This window comes from Eublepharis macularius, chromosome 15 (assembly GCF_028583425.1).
Source record: "Eublepharis macularius isolate TG4126 chromosome 15, MPM_Emac_v1.0, whole genome shotgun sequence".
Classification (NCBI taxonomy): domain Eukaryota; kingdom Metazoa; phylum Chordata; class Lepidosauria; order Squamata; family Eublepharidae; genus Eublepharis; species Eublepharis macularius.
Window position 1 is genome coordinate 24738264 of NC_072804.1, and position 21636 is coordinate 24759899.

The 21636-nt window shown below is 42.0% G+C and overlaps 1 protein-coding gene across 2 annotated transcripts in view; it reads right to left on the reverse strand.

Moving 5' to 3' along the window:
• Nucleotides 1-21636, reverse strand: part of HTT (huntingtin) — a 138000-nt gene that overhangs the window by 20331 nt on the left and 96033 nt on the right. For both annotated transcript variants that reach the window (XM_054999038.1, XM_054999037.1), the window contains 9 exons: nt 20314-20440; nt 15849-15949; nt 14530-14684; nt 13386-13525; nt 9721-9803; nt 8008-8138; nt 7717-7846; nt 1818-1973; nt 730-920 (listed from right to left, as the gene is read on the reverse strand). In XM_054999038.1, the coding sequence (XP_054855013.1) occupies nt 730-920; nt 1818-1973; nt 7717-7846; nt 8008-8138; nt 9721-9803; nt 13386-13525; nt 14530-14684; nt 15849-15949; nt 20314-20440 (1214 nt within the window). The remainder of the gene's footprint in view (nt 1-729; nt 921-1817; nt 1974-7716; nt 7847-8007; nt 8139-9720; nt 9804-13385; nt 13526-14529; nt 14685-15848; nt 15950-20313; nt 20441-21636) is intronic.

Genomic DNA, 21636 nt, shown 5'->3' on the forward strand with positions numbered 1-21636 from the left:
CATTTCTGAGAGAAATGTAATCTGTGTCAAAATCTGAATTCTGTGTGTCTGAGAGGAACCCATTCATTCTATCTAAAGCAGGGAAACTGTGTGTGCACCTGAGAGAAAATCTATGTGTACTTGAGTGAGAAATTGACATCTGAAACAGGCAAACTGTGTGTGCAGTCTGAGAAAGTTTATGAGGATCCGAGTGACTGTGCCTATTAAAAGAAACTTTAAGAACAGATAACACTCTTTGAAACCACCAAGCTTAAGTACTATAGTGAAACTGATACACTTTTTGTAAAAATAAAAGTTTATTTTATTTTTTCCCATCCCAGAGTATATGTTATTCCTATATCCCATTTCTATCCTTCGTAGGCCATATAGACCTATGAAAAGCATGACACTTGGGCACACTATTAAAAAGGAAATTTAAATTATTTTGGAATATAATTCCTTGAGGCAGCAATCTATCCAGAGGGGGAAAGAAAGCTAAACTAAAGCTAACTAAAGAAAGCTAACTAAAGAAAGAAAGGGGCTCGTAACACAAGTGCTTTTGCCATACACAGAATTCTTAAGCTCTTTTTGATGGGAGTTTAAGGGAGCTGATTGGAAGGCCAATCTATGCCTGCAGATCCCAGAGTTTCACAGTTGCACTGAACCTTATCTTAAAATGCCAATTCAAGCAGGCCAAGGAGTTTGGCCACATCATGGTATGAACACAAAATATAAACACACAACACCTACTGGGCTATGCCTTTCAGGTTAGAAAGCAGATATTCCGTGATAACTGGAATGAGCTGTTTGGCCGTTTCATCAAGGAGGTCACATTCCAGGATGTAAAGAATGCCATGTAGGGCTCCTATTCGGCTTGGCATGTAAGTACTGCGCAATGTGGATTCCAGGAGGCGGCTCACTGGCTCAGCTACAGCTTTATCCTGGCAGATGCAAAACAAGAAACTGGAAGTTACAGGGAATCACTATGCCAAGCTGATGACTCTTCCCAGCTACAAGTTATGATCAAAACAGGTCAAAGTTAGGAACACGGGAACAATTTTTATGAGTTTGCATTTAAGGTAAGCTTCCCCCCATCCCCGCCCTTGAACACACTAATTTCTGGTCTCTTTTGGTAAACCCCTTTGTACTATTACAAGGGAGATAAACATGGTTTAAATGTGTGGCACATTCTGTGCCTTATATCCCTAATATTAAAGTCAAAGTAGATATTGCAGCGAAGGTCAGGAATCTGGAAATCTGCAAAAGATTTCTCTGCATGAGCCTTCTAGCATCTACTCTGATGGCACCACGATTGGCAAAAGAGTGTAAGCAGCAACTAGAGACAGTTTCTACAAGGCTTTCTGCCAATCTCCATCCTGATTCCTTGCGTGCTTTGATAAATGAAAGGAAAGAATGAAAGGAGAGAGTGAGGGGGGGGCAGAACATGCCTGTTTCTGGGCTCCTGCATTTTAGCTTGGTATTCTGCACACCATCTTGGAGAATGCTGCACCCCCTTTTCTTCTCAAGGCAAGGGATTCTTGCTTGGAAAGGGCAGGGATAAAAGCAGGCAAGGCTGGCTCACAACAGGGACAAAATTCATTTGGAACCAGACTTGGGTTCAGGGTTCAGGATTAGGTTAAAAATGAGTGAGGTTTTTGGGGGGCAGATTTTCACCTTACGGGCTCTTCCCATGTGAACTTTTCACGAACACTAGTTTTGCCTCCGCCTGCACCTTGAAACGGTACCGCACAGCATCAGCCTGTCCACGTGGCTGTTCCTGATCATTCGCCTCACTCTCAGGACTGCTCTTAACATGATTTAAATTGTTTAAAAATTACCATTCCAAGAACAGCAGCTGCTTTACATGTCGCTGGGACCAAATATTGAACAAGAATCTCATCTTCTGCGGGATGCATCTTCCGCAGCTCTGTTAATGTTGTGTACATCATCTCAAACTGATTCCGTTCCGTAAATAAGTCGGACACTGCCAAAAGCTGCAAGTACAAAACATTATGTTTTAAAAAAGGAGCCTGCAATTAGTCATTTTTCATGTAGCAGACACAGATGCCATGCCGAGCTGTGATTAAACTGCCATCAGGCACAAACACAGCTTGTTGAAACTGACTATGTTTAAAAGTGTGCAAGGCTCGAAAAAGAATTTCAAAAAGGGAACGAATGCAACATCTTACATACCAGCCTGATTTGTCAGCACAGTTTCTGGTAATTTGCCTGCCTTTGCCTCTCCCTGCTTGCTTTTGCATTGTAACCAGTCCCTCAGCTCCATACAGAGAATACAGTACAGATGCAATGTAAAGAAACGGCTACTGCCTGGAGTCCAGCCTGGTGGCTCCTGCACATGCAGGAAATACTGTGTCAGAATTGGGATCCCCTGACATGAGCAAATGCCCTGAAAAAGGGTAGGTCGGTGGCAGCACACAAAGGGCACTTAAAGTGCACTAAACAGTGCTGCTTGGAATTGATGCCTTCCTCTGCAGCAGGGACCGGGCCTAGCCTGTGCCACTCACATTCATATCCTGTATCTTGTCTAGGGAAGGATAAAAGGCCGAATGTCCAGGTATGTCAGCTGACTGGAACAATTCTTTTTTTTAAAAAAATTTTATTGGTGAGTTTATATTTCATATTTAATACATACATTCCCATCATATCTAATTTACTCTAACCCCCACCCTTTCCTCCCCCCTCCTTATCGACTTCCAACAGCTTTCCAACCCTTAACCCTTCTTATTACTTAACTTGACTTCCCTTATATTCTTCTATAACACATATATCGTAATATTTCTTACTCTAAGCATATTCAAATTGTTTTATATATATACTATATTAAAATCACTAATCCACCAATGTGTCCATTTTACTCTTCCTTGATTAAACACTATATTCTAATTAAGATTTACTTAAACATAATACTAGCTTAGATTGTAATAATTAAATCCCCCCTTAGTGGTAAAGTCGCTTATCTCTTCTATTTACAACATCACATTTTAATAGTTCTCAAACTGCCACAGTTCTCCCTTCACATCCCATTTTTGGTATTTCTTGTATTTTCCATTTCTGCGCGTACATTTTAGAAGTACTTCATAAATCTTTGAAATTTCTTTTTTGCCTTCTTGTAATATCACTTCTTCTAATTCTGAGTTTTCCATTCTTATTCCTCCTTTTAAACAGTCCGAATTGAAAAGATCTCTGATCTGTCTATATTGAAACCATCCATAACAAGGAGACAGCTCTTCTTCTGTCTTTATTCTTATTGTTGAATATTGTATTTGTGTTATCTCCTTGTAGGTCAAACGTTGCTGTTCATTGTCGACAGTTCTCGGATCTATTACTTCATACGGAACCACCCATGAAGGAATTCCATCTTCCAAATAAACCTTATACTTCTTCCAGATTGTGAAGAGGCTTCTTCGAATATAATGGTGCAAAAACACAGAGTCTGCTTTAACTTTATCGTACCACAGATAGGCATGCCATCCAAACAACTTTTTGTGTCCCTCCAAAGCCAGCAATTTACGTTTTTAAATGTTATCCAATCTTTTAACCATGCCAGACAAATTGCTTCATAGTATAGTCTTATATTGGGCAGTTGCGAACCACCTCTTTCCTTCGCATCCTGTAATACTTTCATTTTCACACGTGGTTTTTTGCCTGCCCACACAAAGTCTGAAATTTTCCTTTGCCATTTGTCAAATTGTTTAGAGTCTTGGATAATTGGGATTGTTTGCAACAAGAACATCACACGTGGTAGAACATTCATCTTTACTGCTGCTATTCTTCCCAACCATGATAAATTCAGTTTGTTCCATTTTATCAAGTCTCTCTCTATTTGTATCCACAATTTCTCATAGTTATTTTTAAATAGATCTATGTTTTTCGCAGTCAGTTCAATACCAAGATATTTTACTTTATTAGTTACCTCACAATCTGTTATCTCCATTAGTTCTTGCTGCTTCTGCTTGGTCATGTTTTCACATAGTATCTTCGACTTCTTTTTATTCACATAAAATCCAGCCAAATCTCCGAACTCCTTTATTTTGTCCATTATTTTAGGCATATCCTCAATTGGATCGTCTACTATTAACATTATATCATCCGCAAATGCTCTGACCTTGTAGGAAAATTCCTTTATTTTTATGCCTCGAATTGTATCATCCTCTCATATTTGAATCATCAGTATTTCCAAGATCAAAATGAACAACAATGGAGACAGAGGGCAGCCCTGTCTTGTACCTTTACTTATTTTCAACTTTTTAGTTAAGTTGTCATTCACTACAATCGCTGCACTTTGGTCTCTATAAATTTCTTTAACTGCTTGTATGAACTTTGCTCCCATTTGCAGCTTTTCCATAGTGGCAAACATAAAGTCCCAGTTCAGATTGTCAAATGCTTTTTCTGCGTCCACGAAAAAGAAACCAACCTCCCTATCACAGTGCTTATCATAGTATTCAATAGCGTTTATTACTGTCCTTAAATTGTCTTTAATTTGTCTATTAGGTAAAAATCCGGCCTGCTCTTCTGCAATAAATTCCAACAGCCATCCCTTTATCCTTTCCGCCAAAACTTTTGCAAATATTTTATAGTCATTGTTCAGCAACGAAATTGGCCGATAATTTTTAACATTGGTCAAATCCTGTCCATCTTTCGGAATCAGTGATATGTTAGCTTCATTCCATGAATCGGGAATCTTTTGGCCTTGCATAACTTCATTCATTACTTCTCTCAAAAAAGGTGCCAATTCGCTAGCCATCATTTTGTAGAACTTTGCCGTCAGTCCATCCGGTCCCGGTGCTTTCCCTAATTTCGTGGATTGGATGGCCTCTTTTATTTCTTCCTCTGTCACTTCCCTATTTAATTTTTCTTTCCATTCCTCTGACATCGTTGGAAGTTTCATTCTTTCCAAATACTCCGCTATTGAATCTCTATTCACTTCTTTTTTCTGGTACAGTTTTGCATAAAATTTATAGAAAGCTCTACTAATAGCTGGTTGGTCCAATAATGTTCTGTCTTCCTCTCGTATTTTAATTATGGTTTTCTTCTCTTTTTTCTTTTTTAATTGCCAGGCTAGATATTTGCCAGGTTTATTTGTACCTTCAAATGTTTTTTGATTCATTTTTTCAAGTCCCACTCCAACTCTTTGTTATTCATTGCCGTCAATTGTTCCTGCAATATTTTTATATCCTGATATATACGTTTCTTCCCTGGTCTTTTCTTAAGTTGTATCTCTTTGGCTTTAATTTTTTCGGTTATTTCCTTTCTTTTTTCTTCTTTTCTCCTTCTGTCCCTTGCATTCAAGTCCATCAATATTCCCCTTATTACAGCTTTGTAAGTGTCCCATACCTTATGAGTTGACACATCCTTATTTAGATTGTATTGTATAAAGAACTTGGTCTCCTTTCGTAGCAACGCCATGTTATCTTCTATCTGCAGCAAGTCTTCATTTATTCTCCATCCTCTTCTTTTAGTATTTTTTCCAAATTTCCACATGATAGGATTGTGATCTGAGCCTACCTTAGGCATTATCTCCACATCTCTAGTCCACAACATTAGTTCTTTGGAAGCCCAGATCATATCAATTCTTGATAGAGTAGCATGCCTCGCAGAATAAAAGGTATATTGTCTGTTTTTTGGATTTTGTCTCCTCCATACATATTCCAGACTTTCCTGTTCCTTAATCGCAAAAAACGGCTTTGGCAAAAGTCCTCTTTTTTTGTGTGTGCAATTTTAGATTTCTTATCTTCTTCCAAGTTTGTAACTCCATTGAAGTCGCCTGCCAGAATTATTTGATCATAGGTCAGCTCATCGAATTGTTTTTGTAAGTCCTTGAAAAAGTTTTCTTTCGCGCCATTGGATGCATAAATTCCAATCACCAAGGTCTTCTTCGAGTTCCAAATTATTTCCACTGCTAAATATCTAGCTAATGCATCACTTAAAATTAATTTTGGCTGCAGTTCCTCCTTTATATACAACGCAACTCCTCTCTTCTTCTTTTTGGAGGCTGCAGCAAATTCATTTCCAAGCTTTACAAATTTCAAATACTTTAAATCCTGATTTCTGATATGTGTCTCTTGGAGACATACTATATTACATTTTTGTTTTGAAAGCCAGTGGAAAATAGCCTTACGCTTACAAGGTGAATTTAGTCCATTTACATTCCAAGATATTATTTTACACTCCATGATCACATTCTTGTACTTTTTGGTAAGTCCTTTTCATTGTCCCTAATGAAGTTTTCCATCTCATGACCCGACCTGATATTTCTCCTTACTCCACCAAATTCAAATGCCAGTCCTTCTGGTATTTCCCATCTGTACCTAATTTTCAGATCCTTTAACATCTGGACCAGCTCTCTGTATTTTTTCCGCTCCAACAACACCGGTCTGGGCAGTTCTTTCATAACTCTCACCACCTTCCCGTCGATTTCTAATGGTTCACTAAAATCTCCGATTTTAGTGCCTCTTTAAAGTCCTTAAAATTCTCCTGCATCATTTCTTTAAGCTCTTTATTTCCTTCTGAAACTTTTTTATCCAAATTCTCCAGCGCGGTTTGCCACTCCTTCTTCGACATCGTGGGGCTAGCTCTGCTTCGCTCCCACGTGTCCGCTCTTTTCCTCAACTCCGTGGCGCTAGTTTGTTGCTTTCTGTTATTTTTAAAAGTCCAGATTCAGTTTATTTTTTAGAGAAAAAAGTTTGCATAGTCGGGCGTTTTTTTCTCTATGGTTTTGTATTGAAGCAATCGCCCTTACCTTCACCAAAGATGGCCTACTTCCGTTTTCCTTGAAGTCACAGCTTTGCCCTGTTTCAAAATGGCGACCTTCCGCTTCCGTTGTTAACAAGCCGCTTCTTGCCAGTCTCTATATGATTCTGACGCACTTCCTGTTCCTCTTCTTTTCACAGCAGTTCTCGCGATATTAAAACTTTCTCACAGTCTGCTATCTCTTCCTAGCCGCAGGTATGTAAACAATAGTCAATTTTCCGCATTAACTTCTCTTTACAGTGTCACTTTTTAAAATTTAATTTGCCGGAACTTCCTCCTTTACATAACAAGTCTCTTGCAGTTTTTAGATTCTCTTTATCACTTTTTATAATCTGTCCCGTATTAAGAGATAGCAATCTTTACCTTCTTAGACGTTTCTCTTGGGTTGTAATCACTGCTTCAAGTATCCAATTAGTTCTTATTCCCTTTTTGGTTTACTGAAGCTTGGGTATGTAGGTCTTATGCCAGAAACTGACTCCAGAGCCGCTGCAGAGATTTTGGCAACCTTTCTTCGGGTGGGACCTCAAGAGTGGATGGGGGATCGTTGTGTAGAACCCCCCCTCACACCCGAGATCAACGCGCCCTCAGGTTCTTAAGCGTACTTGCCTGTTCTCCGCCTGAGAACAGGGGGCTGCGGGCAGTTGGCGCCCCTCCAGCCTCTACAAACAGCGGCACGGACAGCCCAGCTCCCTGAGCTGCGTTAGACCTCCATGAATCCCAAACCGGAAGTCCAGCTGACTGGAACAATTCAATGAACATACTCTACAAGTGTTCCTGTTACTCAAAATACATTACAATATTTTTAATTAAACGCTGTTACCATTTTAGCAGACACAGTGGTAAACATACTGCATTTCTAATGCAAGTGATAATGTTGCTGGGCTTTAAATCTAAAGTTTTCCAAACCCCCAAATACTACAAAAGACTCATCCATGAATTTATGACGCTGAAGACATTAACACTTACAGATCGAACAACTTCACTGATCAGGATTACTGGAGTCCTCTTGCTTGGGCTTGATGGCAGGATCCACTGAGTGTACAACTCCAACAAGAACTGGGAACAAGAATGTATATCCACGCCCGCACGGTGTTTCCTGTGATCAGAGAACAAGAAGGTAAATACGCTCCAATAGCACAGAAGCTTTTAAAACAATGCAAAAGAGTCCACTGGCAGATCAATACAGAAGAGGGCGTTTTTCAGACCTGAAACACAATTTGAAGGTTATGAAAGTGGCAAGCAAAAAGATTCAAAAACCTGGAATTGATGGGAGAGGACAGGGGTGAAGAAGGAGCAGGCATCTCACTCTCATCATCTTCATCTTCATCCCACTCTTCTTCCCGCAATGGAGTGATGTTATTTCCTAACCACACGGAGTGGATAGAAACCTTAAACAGCAAAATGAAAGAGACGACTTTTAGCTATAAAACTTTTATAAGACTTTGAAACTATAAAACAGTTTTTTAAAAATCCAATGTTCAAAATTTGTTTTAAGTTTTATTCTCTTAACGTGTACTAGATACTTTGCACCAGAACACATTTATCGCTTTCAGTTGCTCTTGGCCCAGAGCAACTGGGTCACACACTTGTCGTAATCTGATTTCCTAATGCATCACTCAAACAGGATGTGGGATCCTCTGAAAGAACCCTATACATTTCCCCCCACTCATGGAAGGAAAACTGGTTTTTATTTTGGTGAAACAGGTGGACTTTTCCCCCCCATTTGGGAAGAGCATCCTCTTGGATGCTGCTAACTTAGCTTGGGTGGTCTCTGAAAACAAAGGGAACAGAACACCATAAAGAGGGAGCTGCAAGGCAATGCAAAATAGGCAGCTGTTCACACAGTCACAGGCAAAAGTCGTCTGGCCACATAACAATTGTGCAGGCAATCCAGGGCAAAAAGATGAAAGCAGACCCTCTCCTGCATGCACAAACAGCCTTCCATATAAGGAGAAGGTATTTTTCTCACAAAAAATGTCTTGTGTAAGGAAAATCAAGGTGAGTTTTGTTTTGCACATAGTTTGTATACTGAAGTATTTCAGCATTAGCCTGTTTTCTGCTTGCAGATCTTCGGACAGTAGCCAGAAAAGGCTTTTGCGTGTGGAAGAAGAATGACAGAGCCAGAGTGGATAGTCTAGGAATGGAAAGACCTAGGCTCAAACTCCCATCTGTGATGAGATTCACTGAGATTCACTTTGACTAGACACATTATTGTGAGGGAAGCATCAGAAGAGAGCTGTGACTGTCATCTGAGATCCTTAGAGGGAGGATGGGATGCAAAGATAGAAAGAAGAGGCCCGGATACGGATGACTATGACTGGGACAGGAAATTGCAGAAGGTAGCTTTCCTGGATTTCATGAATACTGGCAGGAGATGACATTATGCTTGGTTCTCACAGGCTTCCAGTACTTATTTCCTATCTGCTGCGACACGTAAATCTGCCAGTCCAGAGATGAACACAACAGAGGCTGTGTGATACAGCTCTGTAGAATACCTCCATGAATTAAAAGAACATAAAGCCCTTGTTGCACTGCAATACAGACAAGCACAGTTATTCCTATATCAACCTGGCTAGCCAAAAGATACAGCAGTTTTCCAGCCTGCCTTCCAGCTCTTGGCTCAGCCAATAAGATAAAAAGCCTTCCACATATAGGTTTCATGTGAATTTGAGGCTCTGGGGCCTCCCTGTGACAAAGCTGAGGCAGTGGAAGGGACTTGAATCTTGCACAGCCTTGGCAAGCGCCAGTGTTGCCACAGTGTTTTATTCTTTCCAGGGCTGGGCTCTCTCCAGGCCTGAAGGAGACAGAATGAGCAGCTAGGCTGACGCTCCCTCCCTCCTCAGAAGACTGCTGTGTGTGCGTGGCAATGCAATAAAGCTAATAACAGCCTGTTACTTAACCTTTCTTTCAGTCACGATTTAAGTCTCCCCTTATGCTTTTTAAACTGTACAGTCAAGAATACAGACAAACCTGTCCTAGTTTATAACCCATATTTCCTATTTCACGCTCTGTATTGATTTGCAGCAGAAGGTTTTCGTGGCTGATAACAGCACCTGAAATAAAAAGACAAAACAAAACTGTTTCAGATAAGCCAGAACACATACGGTGAACACACAATTTCGGAGCGAGGTGAAGGTGAAAGAAGGAGCACCTAGAAACAGCTCACATTTGCTTATCTGTTAATGAAGCTGGATCGAGGAACACCACTAAGCTCTTAACTTGATCGGGTAATGATAATGATTAATCACACCTAACATAGGCAAGTGAATCACCAGTACAAGATCAGCTGCTTTTTGTCTGGATTAAGTTTCAGTTTGTTCACCCTCATCCTCTTAACTGCAGCATTCGGGCACTGATTCAGAAATGATATGGCTGCTTTCTGAGGCTTTGAGAGGACAGGTATGGGCATCACTTATGAGGGTCAATTCCAAAGCAATGGACGAGGCCTTGAAGAGCGCCATATTTCAAGCCCCACACTGATGATTCAACTTCTCCAATGGCTCTGTTAGAAAAGGTTAATTCAATGAAGACAGACACTGGAAGCCCCGCTTACTTCACCAAGCATCTCAGAAATACATAATGTGTCTACTGTAAAGAGCTGCTGACAGATTTAGCAGAGACAGTTTACTGCTAAATATTTTCAAATTCTGATCGTTCACCAGAACAAACAAAGCCATCTTAGTTCCCAAACCAGGCTGGAAGCCAGGCCAAAAAAGGTCTAGGGCAGAAAAACCATGCAGGAAGCTCTGGAGTCACTGTGCCGCCAATTAAATTTTACCTCTCCTAGAACTGGAACATTTGGTGCATTGCATGATCGTCCTTTACAAGAGCTGATTTGGATGCAGAAGCACAAATCTGGCTGAAGTTAACTGAGATAAAACCGGCACAGCAGTTGCGTCCAGCCAGGTCTTGGTCACACACACCACGTCTGCATGCTCGTTCGAGAATAAGTCACAAATGACAAGACACTTCATTGCTACCACGCCTAGCATTTCACAGCACCAAGGCTGAAAGGGAGCCTTTGAACAGGGAAGTTCACACTTGCATCTCTTTGACTTGGGAGGAGGAGACAGTGTAACGCCTCATGCCTCGTCCTGCATCTGCCAACACCGCTGCTCCTGCCACTGCCACACCTCCCATGCCAATGCACACCTATAATGATAAACTGTGCTCTCTTACACAATCCTCTGGAAGTGTCGTATTGTCTAAGGCAACGTGTTCTGCAGGCCCCAAAACAGGCCCCCCAAAGCAGCTGAATCACCCTCCAGGTCCAGTCTTCGCTTCCCACCAAGGATGCCTGCTTGAAGGATGCGTTTAAGTTATCTGGTCCCTCTTGAGATGCTTCAGAAACTGCCAGGCTAAAAAACATTCTGTTTAAGCAGCCAGCAAACACATATTTGGGGCTAGGAGGCCGTGGCCTGTGGCAGAACATTTGATTTGCACACAGACGGTCCCAGGTTGTAGGAATTTAGCAAGTGTTTTCATTTCAGTCATGAAAGAGTTAAACTGTTTGTGTTACCTACTTAATTAGTAAACATACTTTGAATGTAACCATTAGAGCTTCGAATAAGATTCCCGCCATAGAAAGGGGAGTCACTAAGCATAATGAAGTAAGACTAGGATTTTCTATTGGGCAGTTAGTTTGTTGGGGGCAATTAATTGATGCTATATACTGAAGTTTTATTGCTCTTTGTTCACTCTCCTCTCACTCTTACTCTCACTCTTACTTACTTCTTATCTAGCAAGATGTAGTCAGCTTAGCAATTTATTATTTTCTCCAAATGTAACCCTAATTTTTATCCTTTAGTAAAGCAATTTTACAGAGCTACACTGGAGTGTGTGTGTGAATCTATTCTCATTACTTCCAATGCGCAATCTTTGCACAAACTCTGCTATATTTTCCTACACAGGTTCCGTTCCTGGCATCTGCAGTTAAAAGCATCAGGCAGTAGGTGATGTAAAAGTCCCCCCACTTTTCTTTTTATTAATAAGCTCTTTTGACCAAAGGCCTTAAGCATAAAAATCAATACAATAACATAGAATAAATACTGGACAGAATAAAATATTACAATACTCATAAACAGTTTTCACAGATAACATTAATAAATTGAAACCCATCTTGACGGTGCTTTAAAGAAATCACTATTGCCAAATTTGTAGCAACAGATCAAGTTACTGGATTAGGACCTGCCACAGAAAAGAGACTACTTAGAATTCAGCGGGAAGTTGATATCTGATCAACATAGGCATGATCCAAAGATCTCTGAGCACAGTGAATTGATTGAAAAATAACATGAGATCATCTACAGTCCCTAAGGCACCAGACTTGCAACAGCAAAAACAGTCCAAGAATGGAGTTTTAGCAAAGTGCCCCCTCAGTTCTATGGTTGGCAAAACACTCAGTCTGCCAAGCATGAAAGCATGGCTGGGCCTAGCGATTGCAAGGAAATTAAATATGAGGGGAGGTTTGGAGAGGGCAAAGTCCCTACCACAGAAGCAGAACATACGTTCCCTCCATGTCACTAGATCCAGCGGAGTTAGCCGTGTTAGTCGGCAGGAGCAAAATAGTCAAGAGTCCAGTAGCACCTTTAAGACTAACCAACTTTATTGTAGCATAAGCTTTCGAGAGCCACAGCTCTCTTATGTCATGTCAAATTGCTTATGTTTTGTTTTCACATTGTGTCAGCTCCGTATCAGATTTCTGCAATCTATACCCCACTATATTGTTTATTGATCATATTGTTGATCATATTGAATTATACTGTATAAATCGCCTTGAGAGAGAAAGACAGACTATAAATAACACAAATAAAAATAGAAGTATCTTCCTTCAACAAATGTAAAAGCTTCCATCCCCAGGATGTTGGACATCAAGAGAAGAACCTCCAGTCTTGAATTAAAAGCACCAATCCAGGCCCTAGGCTACAATGACCACTGCACAAACTCTCAGCCCAGTTCCTGCAATGCAGGAAGGAACTGAAGAAGTGGATAATCTATGGACTCAGGGACTCCATTAGTCCAAATGCCTACCCCAAATAAAACTTGAGAAATTATCTTGGCATTCAAAGCTTCAATAACAGCAGGTACATACTGTCCCTGCTAAGTTAAATAACCTTAAAAGAGCATTTATATTTGCCCTAGCAATTTCTGTAAGTGAATAAACGTGTTTTCCACATATAATTGAACTAAACGTAACTCACAGATGCCACCTGTTCTATTTATTTTTTTCCTTGATGGTCTGGGTCTTCTGTTTAATACAGGGACTTTTTGAAAAAAATCATTATTTTTGATTTAACACGATTCACCGACAGCCTTTCTTAAATACAATAATTAATAAATGCATTTAATACTTTATGAAGTCCAGCTTCCAATCTAGATAGTAATATGGTGTCCTCTGCATAGTACAGAACAGGAATATAATGACCAGACAATATGGGCAAATGAACTCCTGCTGTTTGGAGATAAGAGATCATAGCGTTTACATACAGGTTGAAAAGCAGAACGGCTAAAAGACATCCTTGCCTGACATCAAGTCCTCCAACTGGGACCCTGGACAGCTCCTGCCAGCCAGAGCAAACCTTGATAGACCAATGGTCTGTGATGCAGTATAAGTCAGCTTCACATGTTCAACATACCTGAACTGGATGGGGACAGAGATGGAACGGGATCCCAGGCTTGGTACAAATGGTGGGTAACAATGTTGTCTCTTTTAGATGCCATTTCTTGTATTTCTTGCTCCACAATTCCCCTGATGACATTTAATTTCCTTCCAAACCTGGAGCCCAGCAGATACAGTTAAAAGTGCATTCTACCATCAAGTAGATCTTGTAATACCATGACTGTTGTGTTAACTATATATTTCAAAATAAATATATGGGAGTTGAAATGCAGGTTAATAAACCCAGGCTCAATTGGCGTAGAATTAAATTAAGAAGTTTCAAAATTAAGCATATTGCTGCTATACTAACAAAAGTTTAACGTTACACTTTGCAGTTTTCCTTCCGTGACCTAAGAAAATCTGCTGTTTGCTTGCAATTTTTTTTAAAAGGACTTATTTGACATGCTATATCAAATTCTTATGAATAGAAATCCCAAGGACAGCAATTCCTAATTGTTTTATATGGCACAACCAACATGCTGCAACCTGTAGAGGAGGTGCAGAGCAGCCTTTTCGAGAAAAGGGAGATCAGACCGTATCACACACAGGTTGGACTACTGTAACATGTTCTATGTGGGGCTGACTCTGAAGATACTTTGGAAGCTTGAAATGGTTCAGAACGCAGTGGCCAGGACGCTTACAGGAGCTGGTTGGAGCAAGCACATGACTCCAACGTTGTGTGCCTTTGCACCCAAGACAAAGCACTGGTGTTAATTGGGCCCAAGCCATTTAGGGCCTTCACAAGTGGGCTACCTCATCCACTCCTGCTGGCTACTGCTTTGAGGCTGGCCAAGGAAACCTGGTGACCAGTTGGAGAAACTCAGCTGGTGGGATCCTGCATGAGGGTTCTCTCAGCAACCACTCCTGCTCTTTGGAACTCACTTCTTCTTACACTGAGGATGGTACCTTCTTTTGAGGCCTTTCAGAATCAGTCGATCGTTTTCTTTTATTCTTTAAGGCCTTTTAGTTGAATTGTGTCCCTGGTACTTGTGGGATCTTAAAGGCTGCTGTTATCTATTTAACTGCTTCTATGGAATACTGTAAGCCACCTTGAACATTTAATTTGAAATAGAAAGGCAGGCTATATGTTCTTCTAACACGCAAACATCCATTCAAAATACCTTGTATCCAAAGCTTTTAATGCTTTGTTCCGAGGTTGCTGTTCCAAGCTGCTAACTGCCGGATTGCCTGTCACTGGTATGGTCAGCGCACTCAACACCAAGGATGTTATGGCTTGAACAGCGAGAACGTTTATTTGGGTTCTTTCTGTGTCTTCCTGAAAAGTTAACACACCATGTGAAAGAGAACTCTCAGAAATTTAAGCTGTAATGCAGGACATTTCTGCCTGGACAGTTAATATTCTGGATTTCTTCTCCAAGAAAGAGCAGCCTAGAATCCACCCCATGCCACGTGTTCAGAGCCTTTAATTCCAGGGGCTAACATGGGATTCAACTGGAGACGTGAAAAAATGCACTATGTGTGTGGTGCATTATAAACTGTTAGGTCATAGAAATTCCCTATCATATACAAAGCATAGAAATTGGCCATCTGAACTGACCCCCACCCCAAAGTTTAAGATTTAAGAGTCCCTGCTCCCTTGCCACTTAAAAGCATCTTGGAGTGACGCAGTGGGTGGGGGAGTACAACCTGCCTCTCTGCTGCTGCCTGTTACCAACACTGTGCAGCAACATTAGGGCAATGGGCATGCGTACATAGCTCTTGACCCTGGTGCTTTCTCAAGGACTGGATTTCACCTCCAAGATATTACCCCGCAAAGGTCGGAGGGTCTCTGCATTCAGCAGAGACCCTTTCCTAACTTAAGCTCTTCCTCTTTTTTATTTCAAGCACCTCCACATACGCAAAGTAGAGGTGCGCACGGACTGGGAATAACCCATGGGCCCGTGGCATTTCATGGACTACAAACTTTTCATGATCCAGGCAAAGTTTGTGAACCGACTGGTTCGTCGGTCTGAGCCGGCGCCAGGAGCGCTCTAACCCCCCCTTGCTCCAGCTGACTGGTGGGTCACTAGTCAGCTGGAGCAGAGGGAAGGATTTAAATGTTAATGTGCTCCTGGCACTGCTTGTCAGTGGAGCTGGGAGCTGGTGCCAGCGGGGTGGGGAGGCTTTAACGGACCACGGACCAACAAGCCTGCAAAAAGTCCATAGGGTTCATGGAAAATGGGCGTCCCACGACCCACCAATTTGCGAATGCCGAACCGGCCTGGTCCATGTTAAATTTTGGTCCGTTTTCTGATATGTGCCCACCTCTAACACAAAGCAATTTCATCAAGATAGGGAATTATTGGAAATGATTAAAAATAACGAGTCCTGTACAACATGATAATCAAGTATAAGTTATGTACTGATGGGCTGTATGCATAACATGACTAGACGTCACATCAGAAAATGAATGCTAGCTTAACTTTTAAGATGACTTTACCTCTTGCTGGTTTTCCTCTTGATCCATTACAATTGGCTGTGTTACAAGCACACCAAGAAGGGTAGCCCAGGTTTCTTCAAACTGCATACGGTTTGTCCATCCTAAGGGAAGGTAAATATCATTTATGTTTACTACTTTAAATTAGCAGGAATTAGGCAGAGTCACACACTTAAACCTTTTAGGCTACATTAGCAGTCTAATTTTTACAGCCCTCTGCAAGCTAAGCAAATTCATTTGCTGGGAAAGTGGGAGAGATGGAAGAATAGAGAGGCACTTTATCTGTGGATCTCCTTCATATGTGATAGGTACATATGATGCTTGTTAATTCAAGTGGGTTGAAAGGGCAGCCAAAATCATGTACACTAACACTTCCCTCCACATACAAATTTTGCTTAATGTGTTGGATTTAATGCGGTTTTTCTTCCTGTTTAGCAAATAGAATATCCAGCAGGAAAGGTTGAATTACTTTGCTGACTGGGAACTTAAACCCCTGACCACCAATGCTGAAGGCTGCTGCAGATACCATATTTACAGCACGAACAGAGAACCTTTGTCAAGGGCAGATGGAGAAACTGAACAGAAATTTCAGACAAGGCCACGAAAAAATAAACCCTAGCAAATCCCGTTCTAATCCACCAGGGGCACCATGCAAAAGCAGTTTTTGCCCACACCACTTATCCACCAAGTTCCCTCTTACCATCACCCAGGTGAGACTGCCCTAACTCCTACATACCAAACAGAAAGGAAACCCAGCTAAACTTAACATCCCATTCTTGTTTAAGAATAGGAAGCAAAGAGAGATACTGTAGCAGTTCATGATCCCACGGTGGGAACCAAGTTGTCAGATCAGATTATTTATTTACAATGGTTGTTGTGGGTTTTCCGGGCTGTATTACCGTGGTCTTGGCATTGTAGTTCCTGACGTTTCGCCAGCAGCTGTGGCTGGCATCTTCAGAGGTGTAGCACCAAAAGACAGAGATCTGTCTTTTGGTGCTACACTTCTGAAGATGCCAACCACAGCTGCTGGCGAAACGTCAGGAACTACAATGCCAAGACCACGGTAATACAGCCCGGAAAACCCACAGCAGCCATCGTTCTCTGGCCGTGAAAGCCTTCAACAATATTTATTTACAGTTAATAACCAGTACAGACTTATAAAAACGTGAGTATCATACACAAAATACACCACTTTGTAAACATAATTATATAAATATATAATTATATAAAAACTTGGCAATATAAATACAAAAGTGTGGGCTTTCAGGGTTAAAAATAAAAGCAGATGTTACTCCTTTGCACATTCCCTGCGGATTCTACAAGCCGTGGCTAAAAATCTGGCACTAGCCAACGTGATCTGGGGATCAGCACCTAAAAGGAGCTGAACCAAGTTGTCAAGGCATGATGTTGCCTGCAGCACATGCTGCAGAATGCCCCTCTTAGAAACGGCATCTACACATGACAATATAAATGCCGGAATATCTGAAAAAACTAGACAGAGAGGCCCAAGTTGCTATACTGCAAATATCTTTAAGTATGTCATTTATGAGGAGAGCTGCAAAGCAGGTGAATCTTTAAGAAAATGGGGGGGGGGGAATCCTGCATAGGCCAAGTCTATATCCCCTTAAAATTAACCAACTGAGGATGGAGTTAAAGGTTTGTGGGCCCTGAGCCCCCCAAATATAGATAAAAGCAGATTTTGATTGTTCAATGGCTTTAGTTGTTCTAATGTACACCTTTGATGTCCACATACATCACATTCTCTCTCTTGAGTGAGACAGCACAAGAGAGAAACTGCGGAGAACCAGCTCTTGAGTTGAGGAGCAGGGTTGACCTTAGGGTAAAAAATGGGAGAACACAAACCTTGTCTGGGGAAAAAGGCAGAGGTGCGTCCACACCTACCCATCTTCCTAACTTGCTTGGCAGATATGGCTAACAAAAAAAAAGTTATATATAGGAACAGACTCCAGGCATTCAAAAGATGTCTTCATGAGAAGCACTCAGTGCTAGATTAAAGTTCCTGGATGGAAGCCTGAAAAAAAGCCTCTTGCGGGAAGAGCGTGATGTGAGGATAACATAGAATGGATAAACTGGCAAAAATGAGATAACCTCCTAGAATGCTAAGCCAGCCCAGCCTCTCTTGCAAAAAAGGGTATTTGGGCAATGTCTACAGAAACAGGTGACTGAGGTTTCCTTTTGCATCATTTGTGAAATTCCTGTAGGTGATGTTCTCCTCACCATGTGATTATGAGAGAAAAAAACAGCATCAGTTACATGAGCGGTATTGCCCTTAACGGTTAACTGGTTGCCTTTCCATCTCTGGCTGATCAATTGAAGTTGTTACAGAACTGAAGAGAGGACCGGGCCTTCTGTAACAGACCCTTGTTTGGGGGAAGCTGCGGAACTTTTCATGAGTGGAGTGCCATGAGATTCAAGAATCAGGACCCTTGTTGCTGCTGTGGAATTAGAATAATTTCTGAATGGGTGTATCTCATATTCCCAATAGCATGGGTGGGGCTGGGGTTGGAGGGAATGTATAAAACGGATTTGGAATTGGAAAGAATAAGTATCCATTGCTTCTGGTTTCTTGTTTTGGAAACAGGAAAAGGATTTTGAGGCTAAAAGGTGAGGTCCAGGAACGAAGATCACCAGTAGCAGTCCATCAGTGAGCACCTCTCAATCTCTCTTCATTCAGAGGCTGTTCATTCTGGTCCAAGACAGCCAGCCAATCTGCTTCTAATGCTTAAGGACCCTCCCACACAGATGCTCCGCCGCTACAGAGATCAAACTGCCCTGTGCTCCACCTCTGATACAGCTCTTGTGGTGATACTCCCTTAGTGACAGTAGTAAAACTTGAAATTTAAAATAGTAAAGAGTCCAGTAGCACCTTTAAGACTAACCAACTTTACTGTAGCATAAGCTTTCGAGAACCACAGTTCTCTTCGTCATTTGAAATTTAAGTTATGTGTGTGTGAATTAACATGCCTTTGTTCTGCACTTGGTGAAAGAACGTGCACAGGGCAGGGATGAAAACTCTGAACTCCAGCTAACCAATGAGTTTCTCCAACTCCTGCTGCATCCAGATCTTGACAATAAGCTCCAGTCCCGTCAGGCTTGCATGAACATAGGTTTGGTGGAGATCTTCAGTCCTCTCATTAAATTCTTCCTGTGGATCTACCACAACAGGGACTGGCAATCTGCTGGAGAATAATCACTTGGCATGCCAGACTTCCAGTGATGAAGAAAATGGAGACTCCCTCTGACAAAGGTACTTATCGTATAGCTTCTATGTTGAGAAGTTGCCCTAGCTGTGCCGGACCCTCAAAGTCTCAGATTGGAGGGGGTGGCCCCTCCTGATTCCTCCTCTTCTTTCCAAGCCCTCCACTCTCACATGCTGCCTGTGTGGGCATACGCCACCTGCCCTCGCCTGTTGCAGATCCCCCTTAAATAAATCTGCCCCTCCAATCCCCTCCCAGGGCTGGTTCCCATCCTCCACCTTTTCACCCAACCAGGAAGTGTCCTGCAGCCCCATTTCAGCTGCAGCCGTCTCCTGGGTTGCTCCCTCCACTGGGCTGGGCTTGATGATAGGAAGGGCTCCATCCACTGCCTAGAGTCTGCTGTCCCACTCTTCCTGTTCCAGACACATCCTGGCCAGGCTGAAGTGGATACCAAATGTGTATGGCTGGCCTCAGGTAAAGCAAGTTGCATCTACAAGCCCAAGGTGGGTACCAATGCTGGGCATACAAGTGACAAGAAATGCTGGCTAAAAAGAGAAGAGACTAAAGAAACAACTCTTCCCACCCAACTCCTCCCACAAATTTTTGCACACCCTACTTATAACCACCACCACCTCATAAGAAATTCCAGTTTGGAACTGATTTTGTCTACAGTCACTGGGACATTCAAGGAAAGCACTGGGGGGAAAAAGCACTCAAGCCACTGCTTCCACTTCAGTTAAGTGGAGACAAGTGGGAACGGGTAGGTGGAAAAGGCAGTTGCCTGCAGGAGGATTGCGAGAAATGTGACAGAAGAACAGAGGGTGCCCATCTGCACTCACATTCCAAGCAGGACTGATTAATAGGTCTTTTTCCTTGCATTTTTGCAGGCATGCTGAAATGAGCTTCTCTTTTAACACGGCAAATTTCAAACAAAATATAAAATAAAATAACAATGTAAAATACATTCAAATTTAGTTAAAAGTTTCTTCTAAAATGCCGTAAAAACAGAGTGTGAAAGCCTCTTAATTTATTTTGAGAACTGACATAGAAACACGGCTCATGTGTTACATTCAGAATCTGACTGGACACAAGACCCCTGTGATGTGACACAGGATGCGACACTTCAGCACACACGTCTAGGAGCTGACGCTGCAATGCAGGAGCTACTCACGTCAAGCTCATCACTGCCAGTTTCAAAAAGGGATAATTGCTAAATTGTCATTCTGGTCATTCAGTTTTTATCTACCTACCCAGTGTGTTAATTCTATAGATGAACTCCTTGAATATTTCTCTCTCCTGAAGAAATTCTACAGGGATTTCTGGGAAAGTTGTGCCAAAATCACCTATAGGCTTTGGAGACCAACCCAACTTCCAGACCTGTTATAACAGATAGTAGATAAATGTGAATAGGCAGACAAATGTGAATAGACTGTATCCAGGAAGGACTGATGGCCCGGCTGCTCCTATCGTTCTCTTGGAAGAAGGGAAACACACCACAATGATCACAACATGTTGGCATTTCCAAGTCAATGAACTTTTGTCTTGATTGCCATTCTGGCCAATGAAAATGAGAACAGATTGAGGATGCAGGCCCTGAAACCAAGAAGGACCACAACAAACCAGTCCTGGGTTTGTGGGCTGGCCTAGTCTTGAGGCCTCCCAGAGCAGAGGAGGCATCCAGAGCCCTCAAGAGCAGCATGGACTCTGCCATAGCTGAGCCCAGCAACATGACCCACAGGCACTTGGCTCTCAACCCACCTGTTTGTCTGCCATGCTTGCCAGGCACATCACTAACAATGACTTAACAGCTTGGTAGCAATCTCTCTATAATGAGCAGCAATGCTGACCTTTGAAAAGCCAACTTCCTAACACAGCTGGCAGGCCTTGCCCTTTTTTACAACATGAGACATTTGTCAGGCAGAAAAGACAAAGCCTCTTGAAATTAACTTCCAGGGCTGCTGAGACCTACCATGGACCCCCAGACAAAGGTGTCTTTGCTCCCTTCCAATTCCACCCAGACCCAACCCAAATATTGTATCAAAACAAGTCACATGAGGTGCAGATTAGCATGTTCCGTACTACTTCATGTAGGGTGTGCACAAAGAAAATTTTTTGGTAAATCTGAATTTTTTTACCAAATCTGAGAAACAATTCAAAATTCCCTCAATTCTGAATTGATTCTCTAATCCAGTTCGGGTATTTCTGAAATATTCGGCCATCATTTTCTATGGGAAAATCACTCTGGAGGCTATCTAGTGGGGTGGGGTGGAAGGGATTACTTTTTGACCAAACTTCACCGGATTTTGAGGGCGCCTACTCTTGACTGTCCTCTGAAGATCCTCCAAGTTTCATGAAGATTGGTCCCCTAAAGGAGGTGCCCCCATCCACTCTCAACTATTCCCTATGGGGAAAATATCTGGGGGCTGTCTGTGGAGCTGGGGGTGGCACTTTTCCTGCAAGCTCCACCAAATTTTCTGGGGACCTACTCCTGATTGTCCTCCACCCCCCAGTTTTAGGAAGATGGGACCTTGGGAGCCATTTCTGTGGGTCCCTGAACAAGGTGCCCCCAGCAC